At 36.1% G+C, this 27,836-nt stretch overlaps 1 protein-coding gene across 2 annotated transcripts in view; it reads right to left on the bottom strand.

Annotated features, from left to right (window-relative positions):
- The window catches only part of GDPD1 (glycerophosphodiester phosphodiesterase domain containing 1), a 50,292-nt gene that overhangs the window by 21,198 nt on the left and 1,258 nt on the right, over window positions 1-27,836 (bottom strand). The window contains exons 1-4 of one of the 2 annotated variants that reach the window (XM_058703404.1): window positions 26,949-26,970; window positions 15,396-15,438; window positions 2,372-2,507; window positions 11-56 (exon numbers count right to left, since the gene is read on the bottom strand). In XM_058703404.1, coding sequence (XP_058559387.1) covers window positions 11-56; window positions 2,372-2,507; window positions 15,396-15,412 — 199 coding nt within the window. In that variant the 5' untranslated portion in view covers window positions 15,413-15,438; window positions 26,949-26,970. Of the gene's footprint in view, window positions 1-10; window positions 57-2,371; window positions 2,508-15,395; window positions 15,439-26,948; window positions 26,971-27,836 lie in introns of those variants that run through there. The other variant, XM_058703403.1, reaches the window with a different exon arrangement.

Below are 27,836 nucleotides of genomic sequence, written 5' to 3'. Positions count from 1 at the left end.
GAAATATTACCTCTTTGAAATGTGACATCCAGTTTGCCAAGGTAAGGTGGGAGTTCCTTTAAAAGATATGATTTAAAAAAAAAAGTTAGCTCTCAAAATTTAAAAGTATTTAAAAAAATTTTTTAAGTATTTTGGTGTCTTACATTAAGATAAAGATATGCTTCTTCAAAAAAATAAAAGAATAAAACATTACCTATGTTTACATAGGGCACTCTTTAGCAGAATATCCCAAACAGCAAATCAATCATAGAACTACTTTCTTTCACAACTTATAAGAAAAGAAATCTGTACTATTTAATATGGACCTTTTCTCAATAATAAATATACAAATATCTCAGTAGATAAATGTCAAGAAGAGACAATTTTAAACAATGACAATCAAACAAAAAAATCTTTAAACTCACAAATAAATAAATGCTAATTAAAATTAAAATTTAGGAAATTTTTGTTATAATATTCAATAATGGTAAGGGTACAGAAAAATGGGAATTCCTCTATTATCACATTTTAGAACTCTCTTGTTTTTTGTTTTTTTTAATTCTTACTTTGTTTTTAGATAAACTCTACGACCAACATGGGGCTTGAACTCATGACCCTGAGATCAAGAGTCACATGCTCCACCAACTGAGCCAGACAGGAGTCCCAGATTTTAGAATCCTTAAAACACTTTTTTTAAGTGGCATTTTATTTTATTCTTAATTAATTAAATTAAAAAAAAAAACTTAGAACTAATTCAAATGCCCAACAACAGAAGAGGAATGGTTAAAAATAACTCCATATCCAATCAATGGAATAACTGCAGTCATTTAAAATGCTGATGAAAAATAAGCATGGAATCTGAAAAGGCTAAATACCAAACAATTCCAACAATATGACATTCTGGAAAAGGTAAAACTATGAAGACGATAAAAAGATCAATGGTTGCCAGGGGTTGGGGGGCAGGAAGGATGAACAGGCCAAGGATTTTTAGGGCAGTGAAATTATTATGTATGACACTTGTAATAGTTGATACATATTATTACACATTAAAACGTACATGTCATTATATGTTAAAACCTACAGAATGTACAACATTAAGAATAAACCCTACTGGGGTGCCTGTCTGGCTCCGTTCATTAAGCGTCTGACTTCAGCTCAGGTAATAATCTCGTGGTTTGTGAGTTTGAGCCCCACGTCAGGCTCTGTGCAAACAGCTCTGAGCCTAGAGCCTGCTTCGGATTCTGTGTCTCCCTCTCTCTGTCCCTCTCCCACTCAAAAATAAATAAATTCTCTCTCTTTCTCTCAAAAATAAATAAACATTAAAAAAATAAAAATAAACCTACTGTTACCTATGGATTTGGGGTGACAATGATGTGTTAATGTAGGTTCATAGATTGTACCAAATGTAACACTCTGGTGCAGGATGTTGGGGGGGGGGGGAGGGATGGCTGTACATGTACAGGTTCAGAAGTTAGTGGAAACTCTGTACTTTCTGCTCAATTTTGCTGATAACTGCTCTAAAAACGAAAGTCTATTAAATGAGAAAGCATGGAAAAATGTGTATCATACCATAATGTTAAAGTGTTTAAAAACACAATATACACAATATACAGTAGGATCATAACCATGTAAAAAACATACAAGATATACATACAGATAGTATCCTGTTAACATAAGTTTTCTTTAGGTGGTAAAACAAAGCATTTATTTTTCCCATCCATTTATCAGTCTTTACTATAATGGCATGTAAACCACTAAAATCAGATTTCCTATCCTTGAAGACTAAAATTAATTCATATATTTAATCTGAATCAAATAAATTGTAGAATACTTCAAGCAAGTTGAATTTTAGTAGTTTTACATTTGAAGACTTTGGTAATTTTGTTAAAATATTTATAAAAATAAGTCTCCAAAATGTATCCACAGGTGTCTGTAGTAAGTACAAATCCTCACTGGAAATTAGAATAGTTTTCTTTTTTTTTTTAATGTTTATTTATTTTTGAGAGAGAAGGGGAGAGAGAGAGAGGGAGAGAGAGCATAAGCAGGGGAGGGGCAGACACTCACACACACACACACACACACACACACACACACACACACACACAGAATCCAAAGCAGGCTTCAGGCTCTGAGTTGTCAGCACAGAGCCCAACACAGGGCTTGAACCCATGAACCGTGAAATCATGACCTGAGCTGAAGTTGGATGCTTAACGAACTGAGCTACACAAGTGCCCCTAGAATAGTTTTTAAAATTTTCTTTGACATTCATTATTTAATCACTATCATTTATTTTTTATTATTTATTGAAACACTATCTGGCATTCATTGTTTTTAATAATCTTACAGGCTCTAGTATCTATTAGGTAGTAGTTTATCATGCATTGTTACTTACACAGTACTTGAGATCAGAGATGTTTACATTGACTCCAGTTGATCTCTTTAGATTCTCATCATGTGACACTACAACTTGTTCATCTTTTGTGATATGGCAGTCCAATTCCAGCATATCAGTTCCAATTGTAACTGCACTGAAGAAATGCAAAGAATAATGACATTCTGAAAGTTAAGTAAACTTAACTTTGTCAGATGTAAAAATTTGGAGTTATAAATCAAATAGCAAAAAAATCTCTTAACGCTAAAATTTCTCTACACTGTCATCTACTAGATTTATTGATGTGAAAATATTCTAAAATAAACACATAACAAGAGAATCATGTTACCCCTTTCCATAACCTGCTATCCATATTCCTGACAACCCAGTATAATGGAAAGAACACTGGATCAGGGGGCACTTGGCTGGTTCAATCAGAAGAGCATGCAACTCTTTTTTTTTTTTTTTTTAAGTTTATTTATTTATTTTGAAAGAGAGAGAGAGTGGGGGAAGGGCAGAGAGAGAAGGAGAGATAGAAACCAAAGAAGGCTCCATGCTGTCAATGCAGAGCCTGATGCAGGGCTCGAACTGACAAACTGTGAGATCATGACCTGAGCCAAAGTCAAGAGTTTGAGCCCCACATTAGGTGTAGAGATTACTTAAATAAAAACTTAAAAACAATAAAAATAATAAAACACTGGATCAGAAATTTAAAAAAGTATGGATATCAGTTCCTGCTTTGCTATGAACTTGTTGTATAGGGGTACCTGGGTGGCTCAGTCGGTTAAGTGTCCAACTCTTGATTTCCACTCAGGTCATGATTTTAAGGCCCATGCTGGACTCAGCACTGACAGTGAGGAACCTACTTGGGATTCTCTCTCTCCCTCTGTCTCTGCCCCTCCCCTGCTCATGCACTCTCTCTCTCTAAACAAATAAATAAACTTAAAAAAAATCAACACACAAAAATCAGTTATGTTTCTGTATACTAACAATGAACAATCTGAAAAGGAAATAACAGAACAATCCATTTACAATAGCATCAAAAAGAATAAAAAATTCTTAGAAATTAACTTAACCAAGGAAATAAGAGACTTGTACAATGAAAACTACAACACACTGCTGAAAGAAATTAAATAAGATACACATACATGGAAAGACATCCCATATTCGTGGATTAGAATGCTTATTATTAAGATACATTGATCTACACATTCAATGAAATTCTTATAAGAATCCCAATGATTTTGCAAAAGTAGAAAGATCCATCCTAAAATGCATATGAGAAGCACCTGGGTGATTCAGTCAGAAGAGCATGCAACTCTTTATTTCAGGGTTGTAAGTTTGAACCCCACTATGGGTGCAGTGATTACTAAAAATAAATAAATAAACTATAAAATGCATATGAAATCTCAAGGAAACTCAAAGAGTCAAAACAATCTTGAAAAAGAACAAAGTTGGAAAACTCACACTTCCTGATTTCAATATTTACTACAAAGCTACAGTTATCAAAGCAATATGGTGCTGGCATAAAGACAGACATATAAATCAATGAAACAGAATAGAGTCCAGAAATAAACCCTCTCATATACTGTCAAATGATTTTCAACAAGGGTACAAAAGACAATTCAATGAGGAAAGGATAGTCTTTTCAACAAATGGTGCTGGGAAAATTGGATATCCACACGTAAAAGAATGAAGTTGGATCCTTACCTAACACCACATTGAAAAATAAACTCAAAATTGATCAAAGACCTAACCATAACTCCTAAGAAGAAAAAAACCTTTAGAAGACAACATACAGGAAAAGCTTTACCACACTGGATTTGGCAATAATTTCTTGGCTGTGACAACAAAAGCACAGGAAACAAAAGAACAACAACAACAAAAAAGACAAACTGTACTTCATCAAAATTAAAAATTTTTGTGTACCAAGGATGGTATCAACAAAGTAAAAAGGTAGCCCACAGAATGAGAGAAAATATGTGCAAATCATCTACCTGATAAAGGATTAATATCTACAGTATATAAAGAACTCCTTAAAAAAACCTCAACAACAAGAAAATAACCCAATTCAAAAATGAGGAAAGGAACTGAATAGATATTTCTATAAAGAAGACATGCCAATAAGCACATGGAACGAAAATAAACATCACTAATCATTAGGGAAATCCAGTCAAAACCACAATCAGAGGGGCACCTGTCTGGCTCCACTGGAAGAGTATGTGATTCTTGATCTCGTGGTCATAAGTTCAAGCCCCATGTTGGGTTAGAGATTACTTAAACTTTAAAAAAGAAAAAAAATCCCACTATTTCACACACTTTTGGAAGGAAGGAAGGAAGGAAGGGAGGAAGGGAGGAAGGGAGGAAGGGAGGAAGGAAGGGAGCAAGGGAGGAAGGAAGGGAGGAAGAAGGGAAGGGAAAAAGAAAAAAAAAGTATTGGCCAGAATGTGGAAAAATTGGAACCCTTGTATACTGTTGGTGGGAATATAAAATGGCAGTTCCTCAAGACAACTAAACATAGATTTACCATATGATCCAGCAATTTCACTTCTGAATACACAAAGAAAAAACTGAAAGCAGGTACCTGAAATATTTATACAACCATGTTCATAGAAGCATTGTTCATAATAGTGAAAATTAGGAACAACTTAATTGTCTATCAGCTGATGAATGGATAAACAAAATGTGATATACCTACAAAGAAATATTATCCAGCCTTTAAAAATGAAGGGAATTCTGGGTAGCCTGGCTGGCTCAGCCGGTAGAGCATGAACTCTTGATCTTGGGGCTTGAGGCCTATGTTGCATGAAGAGATTATTTAAAAATAAAAAAAAAAAAATCTTAACAATAGGAAGGAATTCTGATATATGCCACAACATGAGTGAATCTTTAAGGTACTATGCAAGGTGAAAAAAGCCAAAAATAAAAATACAAATATTCAATGATTCCACTTATATAAAGGCACTTAGAATAGTCAAATTAATAGAAATAGAAAGTAGAATGGTAATTACCAGGGCCTGGGGGGAGAAGGTAAGGGAGTTATTAATTGAATGGGTCCAGAGTTTTGATATGGAAAGATGAAAAAGTTCTGGAGATTAACAGTGGTGATGGTTGCATAGTAATGTGAAGATTAAATGATACTGAACTGTACACTTAATTAAACGGTAAGTTTTATGTTGCGTATATTTTATCATGATAAAATAAAATTTTAAAAATTGGGGAAAAAAGAAAAATTGAAAGGATCAGATCAGACAATCTCTAAGTTTCCTTTCACATCTAAGATCCTATCACTTTTATAAAGGAATATCACAGTGGTTAAGAGCACAAACACTGAGCAAAAACAGGGTAATTATGTGAGGTGATGGATGTGTTAATTAACTTGATTGTAAGAATCCCTTCACAATATATATACATATCAAATCATCACATTGTATATTTTTTTGATGTTTATTTTTGAGGGAGAGAGCAGGGGAGGGGCAGAAAGAGAGGGAGACACAGAATCTGAAGCAGGCTCCAGGCTCTGAGCTGTCAGCACAGACCCCGAACGGCTTGAACTCACAAACTGGGAGATCATGACCTGAGCTGAAGTCAGACGCTTAACCAACTGAGCCACTCAGGCACAGTGGTTAAATACCTTAAATATATTATTTGTCAATTATACCTCAATAAAGTGCGGGGGGGGTGGGGGTGGGAAGTATAGACACTGGAGTCTGTGTTCAAATACGGGGTCTGCCACTTACTTGGGCAAGTTATTTAGCTTCTTTATGCTTCAGTTTCCTTGTTCCCAAAGCCGTGATGACACTATTAGCTCTCTGTACCTCCTTACAACATACCTTACCTTCCAAGCAGCCCCACACTCTTTAAATACTCCCTTTGCCTGGAATGCCTGGGTGGCTCAGTCGGTTAAGCATCTGACTCTTGGGTTTTGACTTGGTCATGATCTCACGATTCATGGGTTCACATCTGGCTCTGCACTGACAGCGCAGAAGCTGCTTGTGATTCTCTCTGTGTCTCTCTCTGTCCATCCCCCATGCTCACTCTCTCTCTCTCAAAAATAAGTAAATAAACAACAAAAAAGAATACTCCCTTTGCCTGAAATGCCTTTTGCAGAAAGACAATATACAATAAAATAATAGACACAAAGTTGAACAGGCACTTCACAGCTGAGGATTTCCAAATGGCCAGTAAGTGTATGAACAGATGTCCAAAATTAAATGTCAAACAGGGAAATGTAAATTAAAACCACAATGAGATAGCATTACATATCCACTAGAATGGCTAAAATTAAACAGCCTGACAATAAATTAGCAAGACAGTGGAGCACTGGAATCCTCATGTATTGCTGGTGTAAATATAAATTGGTACAATCACTTTGGAAGGTATAAATATAGACCACCATGTGATCCTGCAATTCCACTTCTTCTAAGTATACATCTGAGAGGGATGAATGCATTTGGCTATTAAAAAACAGATAACATTACTTCACACATCATGGGTGAATCTTACAGATATAAACTGAAAAAAGAAAAACCTGACACAAAAGTATAAATACTGTATGATTACATTTATGTTTTCAGGAACTAGCAAAATCAATTTATCATAAAATAATAGAAATATAGAATAACAGAAATTGAATAATGGCTATCTAGGGGCAACAAGTTGGACAAGTGTCCAACAAGTGTGGACTGGGAAAGGTCACAAGGACACCTTTAAGGGTGCTATAAATGTTCTGTATCTTTATCTGGGTGGTGGTTACAAATGTACATACATACTAAAATTCACTGGGCCAGGGCCTCCTCGGTGGCTCAGTCGGTTAAGCATCCAACTTGGGCTCAGGTCGTGATCTCACGGTTCGTGAGTTCAAGCCCCATGTCAGGCTCTGTGCTGTTAGATCAGAGCCTAGAGCCTGCTTCAGATTCTGTCTCCCTCTCTCTCTGACCCTCCTCTGCTTGCTCTCTCTCTCTCAAAAATAAACATTAAAAAAAATTCATCAGACTATATACTTAGATTTTGCATTTTATGGGATGTATATTTTATACAACACAAAACAGTTTTTTAAATGTTTATTTATTCCTTTTTGAAAGAGGGAGAGAAAGAGAGAGAGCAGGGGAGGGCCAAAGAGAGAGGGAGACCAGAGACAGAGAATCCCAAGCAGGTCCTGTCCTTTAGCCCAGAGCCCAATATGGGGCTCCAACTCATGAACCGTGAAATCATAACCTAGATCTAGTTTACTACTGTATTCCTAGTGCCCGGACACAAGACTTTGCACAGCTGGTACTCTGTAAGTTACTTGTTAAAAAACCTCTGAATGTGTAAAGTGCCCACATAGCACTTTATGCACTAATCATCGCGGGTGACACTTCAAGATGAAGAAAAAGTAAACATGGGTGAAACAGGGAGAAAGTTCTAGAAACACTTTTTTTTTTTTTTTTTTAATTTTTGGGACAGAGAGAGACAGAGCATGAACGGGGGAGGGGCAGAGAGAGAGGGAGACACAGAATCGGAAACAGGCTCCAGGCTCCGAGCCATCAGCCCAGAGCCTGACGCGGGGCTCGAACTCACGGACCGCGAGACCGTGACCTGGCTGAAGTCGGACGCTTAACCGACTGCGCCACCCAGGTGCCCCTAGAAACACTTTTTTAAAATTCAAGAATTGTGGGGTGCCTGGGTGGCGCAGTCGGTTAAGCGTCCGACTTCAGCTCAGGTCACGATCTCGCGGTCTGTGAGTTCAAGCCCCGCATCGGGCTCTGGGCTGATGGCTCAGAGCCTGGAGCCTGCTTCCGATTCTGTGTCTCCCTCTCTCTCTGCCCCTCCCCCGTTCATGCTCTGTCTCTCTCTGTCTCAAAAATAAATAAACGTTAAAAAAATAAATAAATAAATAAATAAAAAATAAATAAATAAAAAATAAATAAATAAATAAAATTCAAGAATGGAAAGAGTAGAGCTGTGGTGAGCAGAGGAGGTGAGAAGACACAAAAGTAGATAAATTATGTTTGTGCAATATATTCCCATGCACTTAAACCACAAATACCAGTGGTTCATAAGAGGTCAGGTCTCTACAACTGTATATTAAATTCCTAGAGGAAAGGCCTATGTCTGTTACACATTTTCTAATGTTCACGATGTAGGGCATATTGTAGGTATCCAAAGCATTTCTTTCTTCTTTTTTTTTTGATAGAGAGAGAGAGACAGTATGAGTGGGGTAAGGGCAGAGAGAGAGCAAGACATAGAATCTGAAGCAGGCTCCAGGCTGCCAGATGTCAGCACAGAGTGCACCCGACGCAGGGTTCAAACTCACGAACCACGAGATCATGACCTGAGCTGAAGGTGGACACTTAATGGACTGAGCCACCAAGGCACCCCATTTCTTAATTTTTTTTAAATGTGTGTTAATTCACTTGGTTAAAAAAGAAAGAATGAGGGACACCTAGTTGGCTCAGTCAGTTGAGCGTTGGACTACTAGTTTTGGCTCACGTCATGATCTGTAGATTCTGGAGTTTGAGCCCTGCATTGGGCTCTGTGCTGACATCACGGAGCCTGCTTGGGGTACTCTCCCTCTCTGCCCCTGCTCCACTCATGCTCTCTCAAAATAAATGAAAGAAAGAAAAAGAAAGAAAGAAAGAAAGAAAGAAAGAAAGAAAGAAAGAAAGAAAGAAAGAAAGAAAGAAGAAAAGAAAAGAAAGAATGAAGTCATGGTAAGTGGAATCCAGTGGGACCTAGATTAGAAGATTAAGATCCTTGGCCATCCCAGATCTAATGATTCTAAAATTATGTAGCTGCCAAAATTTGCCTTTGGAGTCAACCACTTACCCATTTTCTCTGACTTCACTTACCTATGATGATCCACTCCAATTAGGATCCCATTCCCAATTCCCATCCTAGGGGCGCCTGGGTGGCTCAGTTTGTTAAGCATCCGACATTTGATTTCAGCTCAGGTCATGATCTCATGGTTTCTGGGTTTGAGCCCTGCATCGGCCTCTGGGCTGACAGCCTGCAGAGCCTGCTTGAGATTCTCTCTCCCTCCCTCTCTGCTCCTGATTGTATGCACGTGCTCTCTCTCTCTCAAAATAAATAAATAAACTTAACAACAACAACAACAACACCAATTCCCATCCCAAAGGCCACTTGATGCCTTATGCCAAAATCTCATACTGCTCCCCTACTCCTCCCTAATTAACACTCCTTTTCAGTGTCCTAATTACTACTAGTTGTTCGGAGAAAAACAAAGCTGGCTCCTTAATGTAATTCTTACTAAGATGTAAATAACTACCTTTATGTGTCCTCTTCTAAAGGATATCCACCTTTAAAAGAGAATATTTGTTTGTCAATTGTGTTTGCTAGAACCACAAATGGATAAAAATAAAATCCAAAAAGAAATAAGCAAACAAAAACAGATTTTAGGTTCATAGAATTACTTTTCTGTATTTTTAAATTTCCTTAAATGTTGTTGTTATTGTGTTGTTTTTTTAAAAAAGAATAAAAAATGTAGAAACTGTAAGCAATATATACAGCCAGCAAACAGTTTTGAAATAAAACCCTAAAATCCTTTATATAACTAAAAAAAAATTGCTACTACTAATTTTTGGGCTTGTGCATATCTTCCTTTCTTTTTCTTTTCTTTTGTTATTTTTTTCTATGAGTATGTGAAGGGAGAGTAAGAGCAGAGACTATATTTTCCTGTATTAAAAAAAAATTATACCTTCTACCTAAGAAATCTAAGTATTAAGCTTGCCATTAGCTGAAATGTTGGCTATTTTTAGAAATGTTTAGGAATTTGTATAAAAAATATTTTCCACTTATTGTATGCTTATCTCTTATTAATAAGCTAATAAAAATTCGAGCAATAGTAAGTGCATCCAGGACAATTTGTAAATTATCCTAATAAAATTATCCCAAATTTGATACAGAAATAGCTAGAAAATAGCAAGAAAAAGGAAATTTTTTTTATTACTTTGGCCTTCAAAATTTTCCATAAATAACAATATGCATCTACTTCAATTGAAGCACTAGATATTTTATAGCTGAATTTCTTTCTTTTTATAATATAGCTGAATTTCTAACAAGCTGATTACAAACATAGAAAAAAGGAAGCCAAGGCTTCAATACTACCAGAAAAAGAAATAAAAACTCTAGCTCTAAAAGATATGAAATTACTTGAAATTCCAGAGAAACAATACATAACAACTTAAAACAGACCCTATATTAAGGAATTTATTTGAATCTCTTTAATTCCTCACAACATTGAGGTTTATTATTATTTCCATTTCATAGATGAGAAATTAGTACTGTATTAATTAGATATTCTGAAAAACATAGCATGAGAACCAGGTCACTGATTAATTACTTTGACTGCCTGCCAACTTACACTTCCAGCTATTGCTAAAACAATTTGTTTCTTACTTTTACCATTCATGTTAATACCATGGGGATCAAATTGTCCCGTGGGTATTTACAAAGGCGGCCTGGTTTAATAACCTAGTTTTATTACCTCTTAGGAGCCAGATTTTATATACTCAAGGGCTTAGTAAATGTGTGTGTGTGTGTGTGTGTGTGTGTGTGTGTGTGTGTGTGTGTATTACAGTTCCTTAGTTTTTGGTTCTATGCTTATTATGGATGGGGTTCTGTCTCCTTCATCTGTCTTCTGTTAATATTCTGCTTTGTTCTTAAGTTCCCCATTCCATGTATCATTTGGTAAGCAACTGGTGAGTCTATTAGCACCAGAACTAGGTGTTAGGGACTGAGAGATCAATATGGAAGGATTCTTGCTACCAAAGGAATCACAGAGGAGCTATATTCATAACCTAAGGTGTTTGTGAAAGCATTTTATAAACCACATTACAGGACGTTTTGTAAATTGTGAGATGCAAAAAATAAAGACAGAAAGAAAAAGCAAGCAAGCAAGCAAGGAAGCAATTGTTAGATGCAACTATTTCTTTGTCAGTCCTAATTACTTCTTTAGCCCCACTATAATGAATTAATTTTCCATACATTCTTAAAGGTCCTTTCAGTTTCCTAGACATATCTTGTCTGCATAGCCTCACATCTTAATCTGAAATATTGCACATTTTTTCCGTTTTCTTTCTTTTCTTCTTTCTTTCTTTTCTTTCTCTTTCTTTCTTTCTTTCTTTCTTTCTTTCTTTCTTTCTTTCTTTCTTTCTTTCTTTCTTTCTTTCTTTCTTTTTTTTTTGACTAATCTCTGCACCCAATGTGGGGCTCAAACTCACAGCCAGAGATCAAGAGTTGCATACTCTACCAACTAAGCCAGCCAGGCACCCAAACACTTCACATTTTAAAAATAGCTTCTTCCTCTGTACCAAATGATAACTCTTCTAGTCCTGGTATCTTTTCAATTTTCTGGTGAATCTTAACCAGGCTTCCCCGACCAACTATTTATATTTTCTTTAATATCTTCTTCTCTTCACTTCTGTGTCATAATATATATGCTCTGTAAAGTGTATGTCTACACATGCACATAAATAAGATCTAAATTTTAGCTGTTCATTATATTTTTACTATCTCTCTCTCAACTACTTATCCTATCAAAGATATACCGTACTTAAGCACAGTATCTATCTTTTGCCGGTTATATATTATAACTCCTTTTAAATATACTGTACCTTGAAAATAGTATGTTTACATGATTTTTTCTTGCTGCTCATGAAGCAGCTATTTAAAAAAAAAAAACTCCTAGAAGTTAAGAACTAATAGAATATTAGTTAAGGAACTAACAGAATATTTCTAAATGAAAACAAAAGTATTGATTGATAGCAAGAGCATTGATACATACATAAGATAAAACAAAACACAAAAACCACTACCAACAACAAATCTTAAAAAGAGGTTAAAATTAAGCTTATTGGGGAAAAGACAGTCTCTTCAACAAATGGTGCAGAAAAAAGTGGACAGCTACATGCAAAAGAATGAAACTGGGCCACTTTATTACATCATACACAAAAAATAAAGTCAAAATGGATTAAAGACTAAATGTGAGGCCTGAAACCATAAAACGGGGAGAAAAACCTAGGCAATAATATTTTTGACATTAGCCTTAGAAACATTTTTTCTAGATATGTCTCCTCATACAAGAGAAACAAGAGCAAAATTAATCTATTGGGACTACACCAAAATAAAAAGCTTCTGCACAGCTAAGTAAATAATCAACGAATCTAAAAGGCAACCTACTGAATGGGAGAAGATTTGCAAGTGTCATATCCAATAAAGGGTTAGTATCCAAAATATGTAAAATATGATACAACTCAAATAATGCAATTTAAAAATGGGCAGAAAAGGGGCGCCTGGATGGCTCAGTCGGTTAAGCATACAACTTTGGCTCAGGTCATGATCTCGTGGTTCATGAGTTCGAGCCCCAGATAAGGCTCTCTGCTGTCAGTGTGGAGTCCACTTCAGATTCTCTATTTCCCTCTCTCTCTGCCCATCGCTCACTCATGCTCTGTCTCTCTCTCCCAAAAATAAATAAAACATTTTTTAAAAAACGAGCAGAAGATATGAAAAGACATTTCTCCAAAGGAGACATACAGATAGCCAAGAGACCCACGAAAAGATGCTCAACATCACTCATCATCAGGGAAATGCAAATAAAAACTACAATGAGGTATCACCTCACACCTGTCAGAAGACAAGTCACACAAGAAATGGGGTACCTGGGTGGTTCAGCGGATTGAGCATAAGACTCTTGGTTTCAACTCAAGTCATGATCCCAGGGTCGTGGGATTAAGCCCTGCATCAGGCTGCATGCTGAGTGTGGAGCCTGATTAAGATTTTCTCTCTCTCTCTCTCTCTCTCTCTCTCTCTCTCTCTCTCTCTCTTTCTTTCTCTCACTGCTTCTGCCCCTCTTCTCCACTTGCTCTCTCTCTCTAAAATAAAAAAAAACAAAACAAAAACCCCACAAGAAACAAGTGTTGGCAAAGATGTAGAGAAAAAGCAACCATTGTGCACTGTGGGTAGGAATGCAAATTGGCACAGCCACTGTGGAAAACAATATGGAGGTTCCTTAAAAAGTTAAAAATTACAAATAAAATTACCATATGATCCAGTAATTCCACTACTGGATATTTACCCAAATAAAATGGGTAATTCAAAAAGATATATGCACTCCTATGTTTATTACAGCATTATTCACAATAGCCAAGATATAGAAGCTACCCAAATGTCCATCAACAGATGACTGAATAAAGATGTGATACACACACACACAACACACAACACACACACACACACACACACACACACACACACACACACACAGTGGAATATTACTCAGCCATAAAAAATAATGAGATCTTGCCACTTACAACATGGATGGACCTAGAGGGTATAATGCTAAGTGAAATAAGTCAGAGAAAGACAAATACCATATGATTTCACTCCTATGTGGAATTTAAGAAATAAGACAAATGAGCAAAGAAAATAAAAAGACAAACAACTAAACATAGTAAATGTAATGTTGTATCTATCAAGTAAAAACCACCTAAATCAGACATTCTTTGAACATCAAAAAACTTACCAGACGATCACAGTCTTCAAAGATAAAATTATTTACATTCCATCTGTATAAATAACTTATTATACAAATACAGTATCCTTAGGAATAGTTTATTCTAACCAAGTATTTTAATGTTATAAATAAGGGTGGTTGGTAAAAATTTAACCAAAAATATGGAGAAAAACTTACAAAACAATATACTTTAAACATAAAGAATGCTTAGAATCACTCAAAGTTATAAGCATTTATCCCCCAGATATTATATATATATCACTACATCCCAGGCATCAAATATTTGATAAATCATAGTATATTGGGTACATACCCAATATGCATCTCAGTGTAAACTGTACAAATAAAGTGATTCGTTGATTTTTTTTAACTTAGAGTAATTTAAATGAGTCTGGAAAGGTTTTTCCACAGACAGGAGGAAAGTTTTTGCATTTTTAGAGATGTAAGAGAATTTGGGGATTATAGCCAAAAGCACTGTATTGTAGAACAGGAAGAATAAACAATGACAAACACAGGAAGACAGGATTTAGATGAAATAGAATATGGAAAACCAGTACATTTGGACCTGATAACAGGAAAAATAAACTCTAAGGTGTTTTTTGTTATTTTTAAGTAATCTCTATGCCTAAAGTGGGGCTCGAATTTACAGCCCCAAGATAAAAAGTCACATGCTCTACTGACTGAGTCAGCCAGCCACATCGACATTTTAAGGTGTCTTTGAATGATGACAAACAGAAACAGAACAAAAACTTAAGCCAAATTCTCCTGATTTCTTAGCCCCATTTGTATGCATAAACATGGCTGAATAAATATATAAGAAAATATTTTTCTTACTAAATATGGAAAGGTAATGTCTTCCATGGGGTTTAACTTTTCATATTCCCTGCCTTATTTTCCAGAGAAAATAAAACAGTGTTTTCACCATTACCACAGACTGATGATGATCATTTACTCTAAGACAAAGAACAAGGTATCAATCAGCTTTCATTCCTGTCTCTCCTGCTGCTTCTCTGTGAGGTGCCCTAAAAGAGATCTATGTGAAATATGAATAATTGAAACACTGAAAAAAGTTTATCTTATTCAGAAAAATAAGATCAGCACTCATAAAGCTTCAAACAAGAAAGACCAGATTACAGGTTCAGGTCTGTAGAAGAATTACAGGGTAGACACATAACCCTATTCATAAGCAGCAATCAGTGTTAACAGTTGTTTCATTTTCTCCTTTTCTGTTTCTCTCCAAGACTAATTAGCATTACACACAGTATGTTCCTTGTTACAAATGTCTTCTTTCAGCTTTAGAACTATAGTATCTTTTGATTACCCACAACTCTGATCTAGTTTTTCAGTTATGCAGAAGCCAAACACTCTTTGTAACACTTCAGACTAGCTAAATTAAAAAAAAAAAAAAAAAAAAGCAATTTTAATAAAATAGAAACAACTCACAAGTGGATGCTATGTGTATACTATCTTCACTTTGTGAATCTTTATCATAAAGATAAACTGTAAAAGAATACCTTTTTATATACTTACTGCTGAAAGGCTGCCATTGTATTCTCCAAATTTTCTCCAGCACCTGTGAAAACATTCCATTTAAACTTCATTTACTTAGCTAATTTGAACTTTTTATTTTTCTAGAAATTCACTTTAATAAGATACATCTAGTGAATCTTGATGTCTATATACTATGAAGACATCATAAGTGTTTGAAAGAATGTAATGGTATTTTGAATTTTTTTTTTTTTTTGGCTGCACCAGGACGAATGAAAGATTAAAACAAAGCCACAGCAACACAGAAAGGTTAGAAGAACCTAAACATGATTTTTAAGCTACAATATCTTGACAGAAGAGGACTCGGTACATATACACCTCCTCAGAAAGGGTTAAACTATCTCTCCTCTGCACGCGCATACTTTATTACGCATTTCTCTAATAAAGACATTTATTATACTACAGCATAAATTATTAACCTGGCTCCTCCTTTTCCTCAGAATTAACTGAAAAGAAGTGACTGGTTTAATCACCCTGGCTGAAGGCAGTATAGGGTAGTAGTTGAGGGTGGAGTTAGGATCTTTGTTCTCAAATTATTAGATATTTGCATGACCTTGGTAAAAGCTACATAACCTCTCAGTGGCTGAGCTTCTTTATAAAAATGAGGGGCGCCTGGCTGGCTTAGTCAGTGGAGCATTGACTCTTGATCTCAGCGTTGTGTGTTTGAGCCCCACATTGGGGGTAGAGATTACTTAAAAAAATATATAATTAAAAGATTTTTTTTTTAATTAAGTAAATTTACCCTCAACGTGGGGCTCAAACTCAAGACCTAGATCAAGACTCACATGCTCTACTGACTGAGCCAGCAGGTGCAGCCTCCCTTGCCGCACCCCCTCCTGCCAAATAAAATCTTAAAAAAAAAAAAAAAAAAAGAATGAGGTTAATGATGGCACCTGTCTCATAGGATTGCTGTAATTAAATGAATTAACACTGTCAAGTGCCTATGTCAACAATTTTAAAACATGATAGTTTTCCCCTTTTTAATATCTCTGAAGCTAGGGTGATTTTACAATGGATGGTATGTACTAGTTTATTTGACAAGATTTTTTCTTAGCCCCACATTAAAAATGTGCATTTTATAACTAATGGCATTAGGTTCAATGAAATACAGTAAAACCCTGGTTTACAAGCATAATTCATTCGGGAAACATGCTTATAACCCAAAACACTCATATGTCAAAGTAAATTTCAAAGACCACTAGCTCAATTGTGACATTCAGTGTCATGTACTACTCGTATTGCAAGACATTGCTCATTTATCAAACTAAAATTTATTATAAATGTTTGCTTGTCTTGCAGAACACTGGCAGAACAAGTTGCTCACAATCCAAGATTTTACTATAGTGAAAATTCAGTAAAAGTAAAGGATTACTGCTATTATTATTACTAGTAATTAGTGCTTGGTGAACGTCCATTGACTAATGAATGAATAGTATTGCAATAACAAAAAGGACACAGTATATTATATATACTAGGCAAAATCAATTAACATAACATGCTAGCCACAAGTTTTAAAATATTTTAAAACTAAAAGATTTCAGTATTACTAATTAATGGAATGCACAGGTCAAATACTTAGGAAATATTTTTCCAAATACTTCAGAAAACAATTTCTTCTTAACAAAAAGAAACACTTCAAGTTTAGGGTACTGTTCAAGTATTACCATTAACATGTTTTACATACAATACCGTCTGGACATATTTGTTTTTTATTTTTATCTTTTTTATTTAAAAAAAATTTTTTAACGTTTATTTATTTTTGAGACAGAGAGAGACAGAGCATGAACGGGGGAGGGTCAGAGAGAGGGAGACACAGAATCCGAAACAGGCCCCAGGCTCCGAGCTGTCAGCACAGAGCCCGACGCGGGGCTCGAACTCACGGACCGCGAGATCATGACCTGAGCCAGAGCCGGCTGCTTAACCGACTGAGCCACCCAGGCGCCCTGACATATTTGTGAGTATTAAAATATTCTTCTTCTTTTATACTGCTAGATTGTATTTTTATGACAACCTAACTAATAATCAATGGAAACACAAGGTATGAAGAAATGAATATATTAACCTAATGTTCTAAAGCTTCATAGTTTAGCAGAGAGAAAAGAATATCCATATGAAAAAAGCTACTTTGATTTTAGGTTCTCTTAGTTACTAGAGTTGATGCAGATGAAGTAAATAGGAAGATTATAGTTTTTTTTCAAAAGTAAGTGCTCTTTTGGGGTGCCTGAGTGGCTCAGCTGGTTAAGCTACGGACTTGTGGTCATGATCTCATGGTCTGTGGGTTTCAGCCTTGTATTGGGCTCTGTGCTAACAGCAAGATGCCTGCTTGAGATTCTGTCTTTCCCTCTCTCTCTGCCCCTCCTCACTCGTGCACACAAGCTCTCTCTCTTTCTCAAAATAAATAAATAAACTTAAAAAAAAAAAGTAAGTGCTCCATTGAGGTTAAATGACTTTTATTTTCTTTGATAGATTAAATGACTTTTAAAAATCTAGCTGGTGTGGGACACCTGGGTGGCTCAGTCGGTTAAGCATCTGACTTCAGCTCAGGTCATGATCTCACAGTTTGTGAGTTTGAGCCCCATGTCAGGGTCTGTGCCGACAGCTCAGAGCCTGGATCCTGCTTTGGATTCTGTGTCTCCCTCTCTCTGCCTCTCCTAGCTTGTGCTCTATGTCTCTCTCTCTCTCAAAAATAAACATTGAAAAATAAATAAAAAATAAAAATCTAGCTGGTGTTTGTTTTAAAAACTATAGAAATATGTTATATTTGGATAATCAATATTCAAGAACAAAGCACTCTAGAATATGACCAAAAAAGACAAGAGTGCTCTAAAATGGTTATTAGTAGGTTAAATAAGTTAAACTACTGACTGCTTTTTGCGCCAAAAAGGAATTTAAAAAGATACAGAAGCAAGTTTGAAAAAGTTCTCATTGGCCAAACCAGGGACAATGTTATCACCAAAATAATGACAATAATCATCAAATAAAACAGAATATGTTGAACCCACTCCCGAAAAAGAAAGAAAACATTGAGCCCATTTTACTAAGTACACTGAAAGTCTGATGAAGAATGGGATACACACGTAGTTTCAAAGAACCTCACTACAAAAATACTTATGCATTACAAAGAAAAAAGGAGTAATTTCAAATGGAAAAGTTTGGCAGACACCAGCTTCCCTCTTCATCAAGAGATCGAAGTAAATAAATATCATTAGCCTTCAAGCTGACTTCTTGTGTCTTTCCATTTTCTTTGCTTTTTGGCACAATAAAGCAGTTGGTAGTTTAACTTAACAAATCAAATAGCAGTTATCTCCAGGTGTCTGGAATACAAGTGATTTCTTTTCTAATATGCATTCTTTTATATCTTACAATCCCTCTACAATGAAAATGCATTACTTTTAAAATAGTTGGGAGAATCAAAATCTTAAGCACATGGCATATATGCTGAAACCTGGAAAATTCTCTTCACTACAGCCTCTCAATATTTCTTAACCTTAATACCAGAATGAATTCAATTCTCAACTCCTTCATGAAGTAGTACTTTCTTACCACTTCAGATTACAATGATTCTTTTTACAGTCCAGAGTTACTGCCTTAAACTGTTCCCAACTATTTCAGTCTCAGGATTCTTTTACTGAGTACCTCAAAGAGCTTTTAATTATGTGGATTATATCCATTAATAATTACATATTAGAAATTGAATATTAAAAAATTGTTTAAACTTTTTTTAAAAAAAGTAATCTCTATGACCAAAATGCGGCTCAAACTCACGACTCCGAGATCAAGTCACATACTCTACCGACTGAGTCAGCAAGGGGCCCACACTATAAAATTTTTAAATTTGTTTACCTGAAATAACAATAATAAACCCATTACATGTTAACAAAACATTTTTTTGTTAACATCACATTTTATGAAAATGAACTCTCTTCCAAAAAAATGTAATGATAAGAGTGACATTGTTTTACATTTTTGCAAATCTCTTTAATGCCTGGCTTTATAGATGGCAGATCCTCATATCTGCTTCATACATGTATATCAACCTTCACCCAGATAGGCAGTTGGAAAAGAAATATTCTTTTTTCTTTCTTTTTTTTTTAATTTTTTTTACATTTATTTATTTTTGAGAAACAGAGTGAGACAAAGCATGAGCGGGGGAGGGGCAGAGAGAGGAGACAGAGAATCTGAAGCAGGCTCCAGGCTCTAAGCGGTCAGCACAGAGCCTGACGTGGGGCTCGAACCCACAAACTGTGAGATCATGACCTGAGCCGAAGTCGGACGCTCAACCAAGTGAGCCACCCAGGCACCCCAAGAAATATTCTTTTTTGATACTGCACCAAAATTTAACAAGTGGTAGTTTCTTAAAAGTTAGCTGCAATATGGAATCTGAACCATATGAATGACGTTTTCATACTCTATTACATGAAAATCCATTGGTCCATCTTGAACTTTGAATGGATCTTTCACCCATGCATACTTTTATATCATGCATTGGTCTTTTGGAAAATACGAATTTACCGAATCATGCTGCTGTTCTAAATGTTCACATTTTATTATACAATAGGTTTTAATTTTTTTTAATGTTTATTTATTTTTGAGAGAGAGAGACAGAGCACCAGTGTGAGAGGGGCAGAGAGAGAGGGAAACACAGAATCCGAAGTAGGCTCCAGGCTCTGAGCTGTCAGCACAGAGCCCTATGTGGGGCTCGAACTCACAAACCATTGAGATCATGACCTGAGCCAAAGTCAGACGCTCAACCCGACTGAGCCACCAGGGCACCCCTATACAACAGATTTTAAAGACACATTTGTTAATACCTCATCTCATCAGGAAAATCTTTAAGAAAGCTATGAAGCTTGCAGTGGAGGATACAAGTTCTCTAAATTTCTAATTTTTGCTTGAAAACTCAAATGTAATCATTGGCACTGCCTTCAGACAAGGCAGCTAGCTTATTTTTTTTTCTAATGACAGACTCATTTTATAATTTTCAAGAACACATCTGCCAAATACTCAAGTCTGAATAACCAGTTTTAGTTTTTCAAGGCTAATTCAGCTCAAAATTCAAATGATTGCACAAGTAAGTGCTTTTCCTCAAGACAACCACCATCATACTTTGATATGCAACAAAAGTGTTTTGTGTGTGTACTTCCAATTTGTCACACAAAATATTAAAAGTTATGTGTACTTGAGGTGCCTGGCTGGCTCAGTTGGTAGAGCATGTGACTCTTGATCTCAGGGTCATGAGTGCAAGCCCCACACTGGATGTAGAGTTACTTAAAATAAAATTAAATTAAAAAAAAAAAGATATTTGCTTAAAAAAAAGTCATGTGTACTCAAGGGTTGAAATTTAATAACATAATTTTTATTAATGCATGAAAGATATTAAGTGAAGTTGCTTTAAAAAAAAAACTGTGAGGGGCGCCTGGGTGGCGCAGTCGGTTAAGCGTCCGACTTCAGCCAGGTCACGATCTCGCGGTCTGTGAGTTCGAGCCCCGCGTCGGGCTCTGGGCCGATGGCTCGGAGCCTGGAGCCTGTTTCCGATTCTGTGTCTCCCTCTCTCTCTGCCCCTCCCCCGTTCATGCTCTGTCTCTCTGTCCCAAAAATAAATAAAAAAAAAAAAAAAAAAAAAAAAACTGTGAGTCATTGTATTTGGGTGATGGGTTCGTGAAGTCTTAATATGTTTGTATGTTTGACTTGAAATTATCTTTTGGTTTGGGGTTGGGAAAAAATAGGATAGCGATTCGGTACTCTGAAATACATTTTCCCACAGTTAATTTTTACTAGTATTTACATTCAAAGTCTGCATGTTTGTCTTTTATGTCTGCTTTCCATATTAATTTTAATTGTAATCCACTAAAACCTAACAGTTTGAGCATGAAAACATTGTTACTTAAGATCTTTGAATGTGTAAGTTTCTGAAATAGCTAGAACTAAATAAAATATTGAAAAGTCAATCAAGATATTAATAATTAGTAGAAGCTATCTATACACGGTGCTTAGCACTTTACATATTATTTCATTAAAACTCCACAACCAGAAAAAAATTGGATATGGTCATATAGCCAACAAGGGGAACTACAATTCAAGCATAAGCCATGATTTCAGATCCCATCCTTTTTACCACTATGTGGCAGCTTCTATGCTGCCATTCATAGAACACCTTTATTTCAGTTTTACAGATAAGTTGTTCATATTGATCCTTACTCTATTCTTCTATTTGGTATTTGTTTGTAAAGCTTGAAGATAAATTCCACAGTGATAATACCCACCAATTACTTGTTAGATTCATATGGTGAAAGCCTGGAAGAGTAACTAAGGGACTAATTAAAAAGCATGCCATTCCTCTCCAAGGAATTATTTGGTGGTAGCTCTTCTTTCATGAAATTTTTGAATTCCTTTTATTTCCAGTTAGCATATCATTTATGGAAGCACACTTGCCAGTAATTTTTCTTTTCCTTCAACAATCAGTTTAAACAATGCCTGGTTTGTGGGGTGCCTGGGTGGTTCAGTCAGTTAAGTGACCAACTTGGGCTCAGGTCATGATCTCATGGTTCGTGAGTTCGAGTCTCACGTCGGAGATTGGAGCCTGCTTTGGATTGTGTCTCTCCCTCTTTCCGCCCTCTGCGCTTGCGCTCTCTAAGTAGCTAAATGTTAAAAAAAATTACAGGGCGCCTGGGTTGCTCATTTGGTTAAGCGTCAAACTTCAGCTCAGGTCATGATCTTGCGGTTCATGGGTTCCAGCTCCATGTTGGCCTCTGTGCTGACAGCTCAGAGCCTGGAGCCTGTTCCAGATTCTGTCTCCCTCTCTCTCTGCCCCTCTCCCACTCTCTCTCTTTCTCTCTCAAAAATAAGTGAACATTAAAAAAAAGTAAAAAAAAAAAAAAAAATCTGACCAGCTCAGGTCATGATCTCACAGTTCGTGAGTTTGAGTCCCACATCAAACTCTCTGTTGTCAGCACGGAGCCCACCTCCAGATCCTCTATCTCCCTCTCTCTCTGCCCCTTTTCCCCTCTCTCTCTCACTCTCCCTTTAAAAAAAAGAATAAACATTAAAAATAAAGGAAATAGCATTCTGCAGTTGCACACTGAAACATGTTTCACATCAGGATATCAACTCTTTCTCTTCACCTCTTGTTCCCTCATTCCCTTGTTCCTATTTCCAGGGAATCTTCTTCACCTTTCAATGAGGTGTTTTTTGTTTTGTTTTTGTTTTTTGAAGTTTATTTTTTTAGTAATCTACACCCAACATGGGGCTTGAACTCACAACCCCGAGATCAAGAGTCATATGTTTTAACTAAGCCAGCCAGGTGCCCTTTCAACAAGAACTTCTTTCTCACTCATTTACTCAACTGGCTCACTCATTCCTACTGATGCCTTATTAATAATGGAGTCATTTATCATTTACTTAATAGTACTTTCCTGTTTAACAAACTAAAATATACTTTTGGCAATGGCTGAACGATCTGAATACAATACCAAATTTTCTATAATGATATTTTTTATATTTAATTTTTCTAAATCTGAATACAATTTAAGATACATATCTATATATTATATATATCTTAAATCTGAATACATGGGGCGCCTGGGTGGCGCAGTCGGTTAAACGTCCGACTTCAGCCAGGTCACGAACTCGCGGTCCGTGAGTTCGAGCCCCGCGTCAGGCTCTGGGCTGATGGCTCGGAGCCTGGAGCCTGTTTCCGATTCTGTGTCTCCCTCTCTCTCGGCCCCTCCCCCGTTCATGCTCTGTCTCTCTCTGTCCCAAAAAAAAAAAAAGTTAAATCTGAATACAATTTAAGATATATATATTATATATATCTTAACAATTTAAGATATATATCTATTATATATATCTTAAGATATATATCTTACATATATATATATCTTAAATTGTATTCAGATTTAGAAAAATTAAATATAAAAAATATCATTATAGAAAAACTATTGGTTACTGGTTGGCTCAGTCGGTTGAGCATCCGACTTTAGCTCAAGTCATGATCTCGAGGTCCGTGAGCTCAAGCCCAGAGAAGGACTCTATGCTGACAGCCTTGAGTCTGCTTCAGATTCAGTGTCTCCCTCTCTCTCTGCCCCTCCCCCATTCACACTCTCTCTCTCAGAAATAAACATTAAAAATGTTTAAATAAAAAAAGGAAAATTATTGAAATTATGACGAGATACACAAAAAACCACTTATAATTAAAGAGAGCATACATGTGGTAGTTGGTAAATGCTCCCTATCAATATACAATTTGAATATCAATATACAGATTTGAATATCTTATGCTTTTGTGCTATTGATGTGTTTAATTTTTCTTATACCTGTAAATACATTATTTCACTAGTTTTTTTTCTCCTTGAGATACAGAAACAATTCTGCAGTGTTCCAGGGAACCCCTATTGAGAAATGCTCTTAGTATATGCCATCTCTAGTCCTTACAAGCTCTTTATGCTCTTATGTAAGTCATATATACTGTTTCCAAGGTGAACTGTAAATGTTGAATAAACAAATGAATTTAGAAATGGAGAAGGAACTTACTTTGTTGTTTGATTTACTGAATAATTTCATTTTTTAAAATGTTTATTTATTTTTGATAGAGAGAGAGATACAGTGTGATTGGGGGGGGGGGGGGTGGTACGGGGAGAGAGAGAAGGAGACACGGAATCCAAGCTGTCAGCCCAGAGCCCAACGCAGAGCTCAAACTTTTGAACCATGATATCATAACCTGAACCGAAGTTGGAGGCTTAACGGACCGAGCCACCTAAGTGCCCCCTGAAGTGAGACTCTTAACCAACTAAGCCACACAGGCACGACCAGAATGCTATTTCCAACGACACTTTTGAGACTCAAATCCATGCTTCAATTTCTTCCTTGAACAACCAATTAAAGTTTAGGACCCAGCAGCAGCCAGTGCCCAAGGGCAAACTAATCACTTGCCAAAGCATTCTGTGGCAGGATACCCAGATAGTGACAGTACTCTGCCTCAAGATCAAGGGTAAAAGATTAGGAAGGTGGAGATTTGATGGGTTGGTCATTTTTTTTTTTTTTTTAATTCTCTGGCCATTGAACCATAATAAATAGACTTTTTAAAAAGGGCTGTTGCTTAATTCAGTTGACTCACAGAGATAGATTAAGGAGTATTAAAGCAAGTTATCTCCCTACTTTCCTACAATCGTATCTCTATCCAACTCAGTCGGCATCTGAAATAAATGTAAATACATTATGATTCAGAAAACATGTATTTAAAGGATATACTTCAAAATGTTAACAGAGATTGTGTTTTGATAGTAAAGTCTGAGGAATTATTTTTTCTTTTTTCATTTCTAAATTTTCCAAATTTTCTACAATGAACGAGTTACTTATGCAATTGCAAAGAACATTAATAAAATTCATATTTTTATGGAGAAATTAAGAAAATGAACTTTGAGAGTATTTCTTGCTCTCCATTTAATCCGAAGGGTGTATCTTTGATCTTATTGGTTTTTCATCAATACATTGTAGTTATAAAAGGTGTTCTTTGGTCAAAAATTTAGTAAACACATGGGAGGGATCTAGCATGCAGTAGATAATTAGCAAACAATAAGCTATTATTTTAATTGTGTTAAAATCTGTACTAGAAGTGAGAGACAGAAGCACTAATAAAATCTGAAACCTGCCCTTGAAGAACTCAGTCTAGAAAAGAAACCAGATGTATTAACATATCCTATTACAATATAATGTAATACAATGTATGCTTTAAAGAGGCAAGAATAAAGCCTACAGCATTTAATTTTTGAAACCTTAATTTCCTCTTTCAAGGACAATCAATCTTAGTAAAAGGCAGTATGTTCACTAAAACTTTGAAAACATAAGTATAGGGTGAGTTTATTCCTTCCCAATCAACTCAGTTACTGCAAAATACATATGTGGATCTCTCGTATCTGTATTGGTATTTCTAAACAATTTCACAGTTTTCAAAGTGCATTTTATTTATTTTTAATTTTTTTTAAGTTTATTTATTTACTTTTGAGAGAGAGACAGAGACAGAGACAGAAAGAGACAGAATGAGCACGCAGGGCCAGGGGCGGGTTAGAGAGACAGGGGGAGAGAGGATCCCAAGCAGGCTCTGCATCATCAGCACAGTGTCTGATGCAGAACTTGAACTCACCAACCATGAGATCATGACCTGAGCCGAAATCAAGAGCTGGCAGCTTAACCAACTGAACCACCCAGGTGCCCCAAGTACATTTTACATACCTAATCCTCATAACAACCTAGACAAGCAAAGCAAACAGTCCCCATTTATAAATAAGGAAACTAAGTCTTCTTCCCAAAGCTAACTAGTGGTATAGATTCAGAATCTGACCCAGGTGATAATGCTTTTACAGCAAACATAACATAGAACACATTAAGGGTTTCAAGGTATGGCAATCACGGTGTATATACTTTGTACACATATTTTGATCAATGTTTTTATTTAACTTTGAGAGAGAGAGAATGAGTGGGGAGGGACAGGGAGAGAGGGACAGGGAAGGAGAGAGGGAGAGAGGGAGAGAGGGAGAGAGGGAGAGAGGGAGAGAGGGAGAGAGGGAGAGAGAGAGAGGGAGAGAGAGAGAGAGAGAGAGAGAGAGAGAGAGAGAGAGAGAGAATCCCAAGCAGGCTCCAAACCGTAAGTGCAGAGCCCGATGCAGGGCTGGAACTAACTAACCATGAGATTATGACCTGAGCTGAAACCAACAGTTGGATGCTTAACTGACTGAGCCACCCAGGTGCCCCTTGATCAATGTTTCAATCTTGGAATGGTCATACATCTAGTTTACATGAAATATCGGGTATTTAAAGTTAGGGTAAGAGAGAATTAGCCCAAATGTTAGTAATACACACAAGGAGACTAGTGATAGCTATTAGCAGTGTCCAAGACAAATTTCAGACTCCTTCCTCGTCTATTATATTCCAGAAATTTAGTATCTTGAGTTACAAAGTATTTTTTAGTAAATATGTCCTCTATTCACTCTAAATTCAATTGTATTATTTGGTGCACATACTCAACAAAAGCACTAACAACACAGGAACTTACCACATTGCGTTAGGACCGTCATATAAGCAAACAGATTAAAGTCTGCAGATATTTAACAAGATTCTCAGGACAGTTTCAGCTATATGTCTTTGAATATACAAATACTGATGCCATATTTACAAATAATGAATGGAAAATTCTATATAAAGGGTGAAATTTAAACAACTGAAATGACTTAATATCTAGAGAAAAATACTTTTAAAGTATTTCCAACAGTAAATGAGCATTGGAAATCCAGCTTATCCTGGTTTTGATACTGGTTTTGCTCATCTAGCACATTTTAACCTCAATAGAGTACTGATTTTTTTTCACCTGTAGAATGTCACAAAAATTCAAAGATTAACATGTATTTATTCTAAAATAAAATTTAGACCATCCATAATGACAGTTTAGATAGCTTTTTAGAGGATCTAGTTTTGTTTTTGGTTTGGGTTTTTAGTAAGCACAGTTTCCTTTTTTTTATTTTTAAATCAGTAAACATGGTGTACCTGGCTGGCTCAGTCAGAAGAGGGTGCAACTCTTGATCTTGCTGTCATGAGTTCAGGTCCCACACTGGGTGTAGAAATTACATACATACATACATACATACATACATACATACATACACAAACTTAAAAGAGAACAAGCAACTATTTTAAAAAATTATATCAGTAAACACAACGGTAGTATGTGTACTGCCTATCTCCAAAATAAAAGGACTACTACCATTGAAAATTGCTTCTACAGCAACAATTTAAACACTAAAAGCTGGTTTGGGGTTTTAATGAGTGAAGGTACATTAGTGGTCATGTCATCCCATAGTTTAACTATGTATCTAATTAAAACACAGATAAACCAAATAAGCAATAATATGGCATTTTGCTGGTGAGCGCTTAAAACCTCTGATGCTTTTCATGAGTAAGGAGACTAGCATAACTATTGAAGTCATTCTTTAGAACTGTTTTTAACATAAAATTGTACAGATTATACAGAAGAATGGTAATGTATTTCTGTGATATTTAAAACTGTATTCCTGGGGCGCCTGGGTGGCGCAGTCGGTTAAGCGTCCGACTTCAGCCAGGTCACGATCTCGCAGTCTGTGAGTTCGAGCCCCGCGTCAGGCTCTGGGCTGATGGCTCGGAGCCTGGAGCCTGTTTCCGATTCTGTGTCTCCCTCTCTCTCTGCCCCTCCCCCGTTCATGCTCTGTCTCTCTCTGTCCCAAAAATAAATTAAAAAACGTTGAAAAAAAAAAAAAACTGTATTCCTGGCCAATTCTTGTTAAAAAAGGTGTTATGATACTACATCAAGTTTTAGACTGTAAACTCCTAGAATTTACCGTTTCAAGTTATTAGACTGTAAATTCCAAGCAGTTTTAACCTAGTTTAACATTCAGCTCT

This window comes from Neofelis nebulosa, chromosome 16, assembly GCF_028018385.1.
Source record: "Neofelis nebulosa isolate mNeoNeb1 chromosome 16, mNeoNeb1.pri, whole genome shotgun sequence".
Taxonomy (NCBI): Eukaryota; Metazoa; Chordata; class Mammalia; order Carnivora; family Felidae; genus Neofelis; species Neofelis nebulosa.
This window is presented reverse-complemented; position numbering and strand designations above follow the sequence as displayed.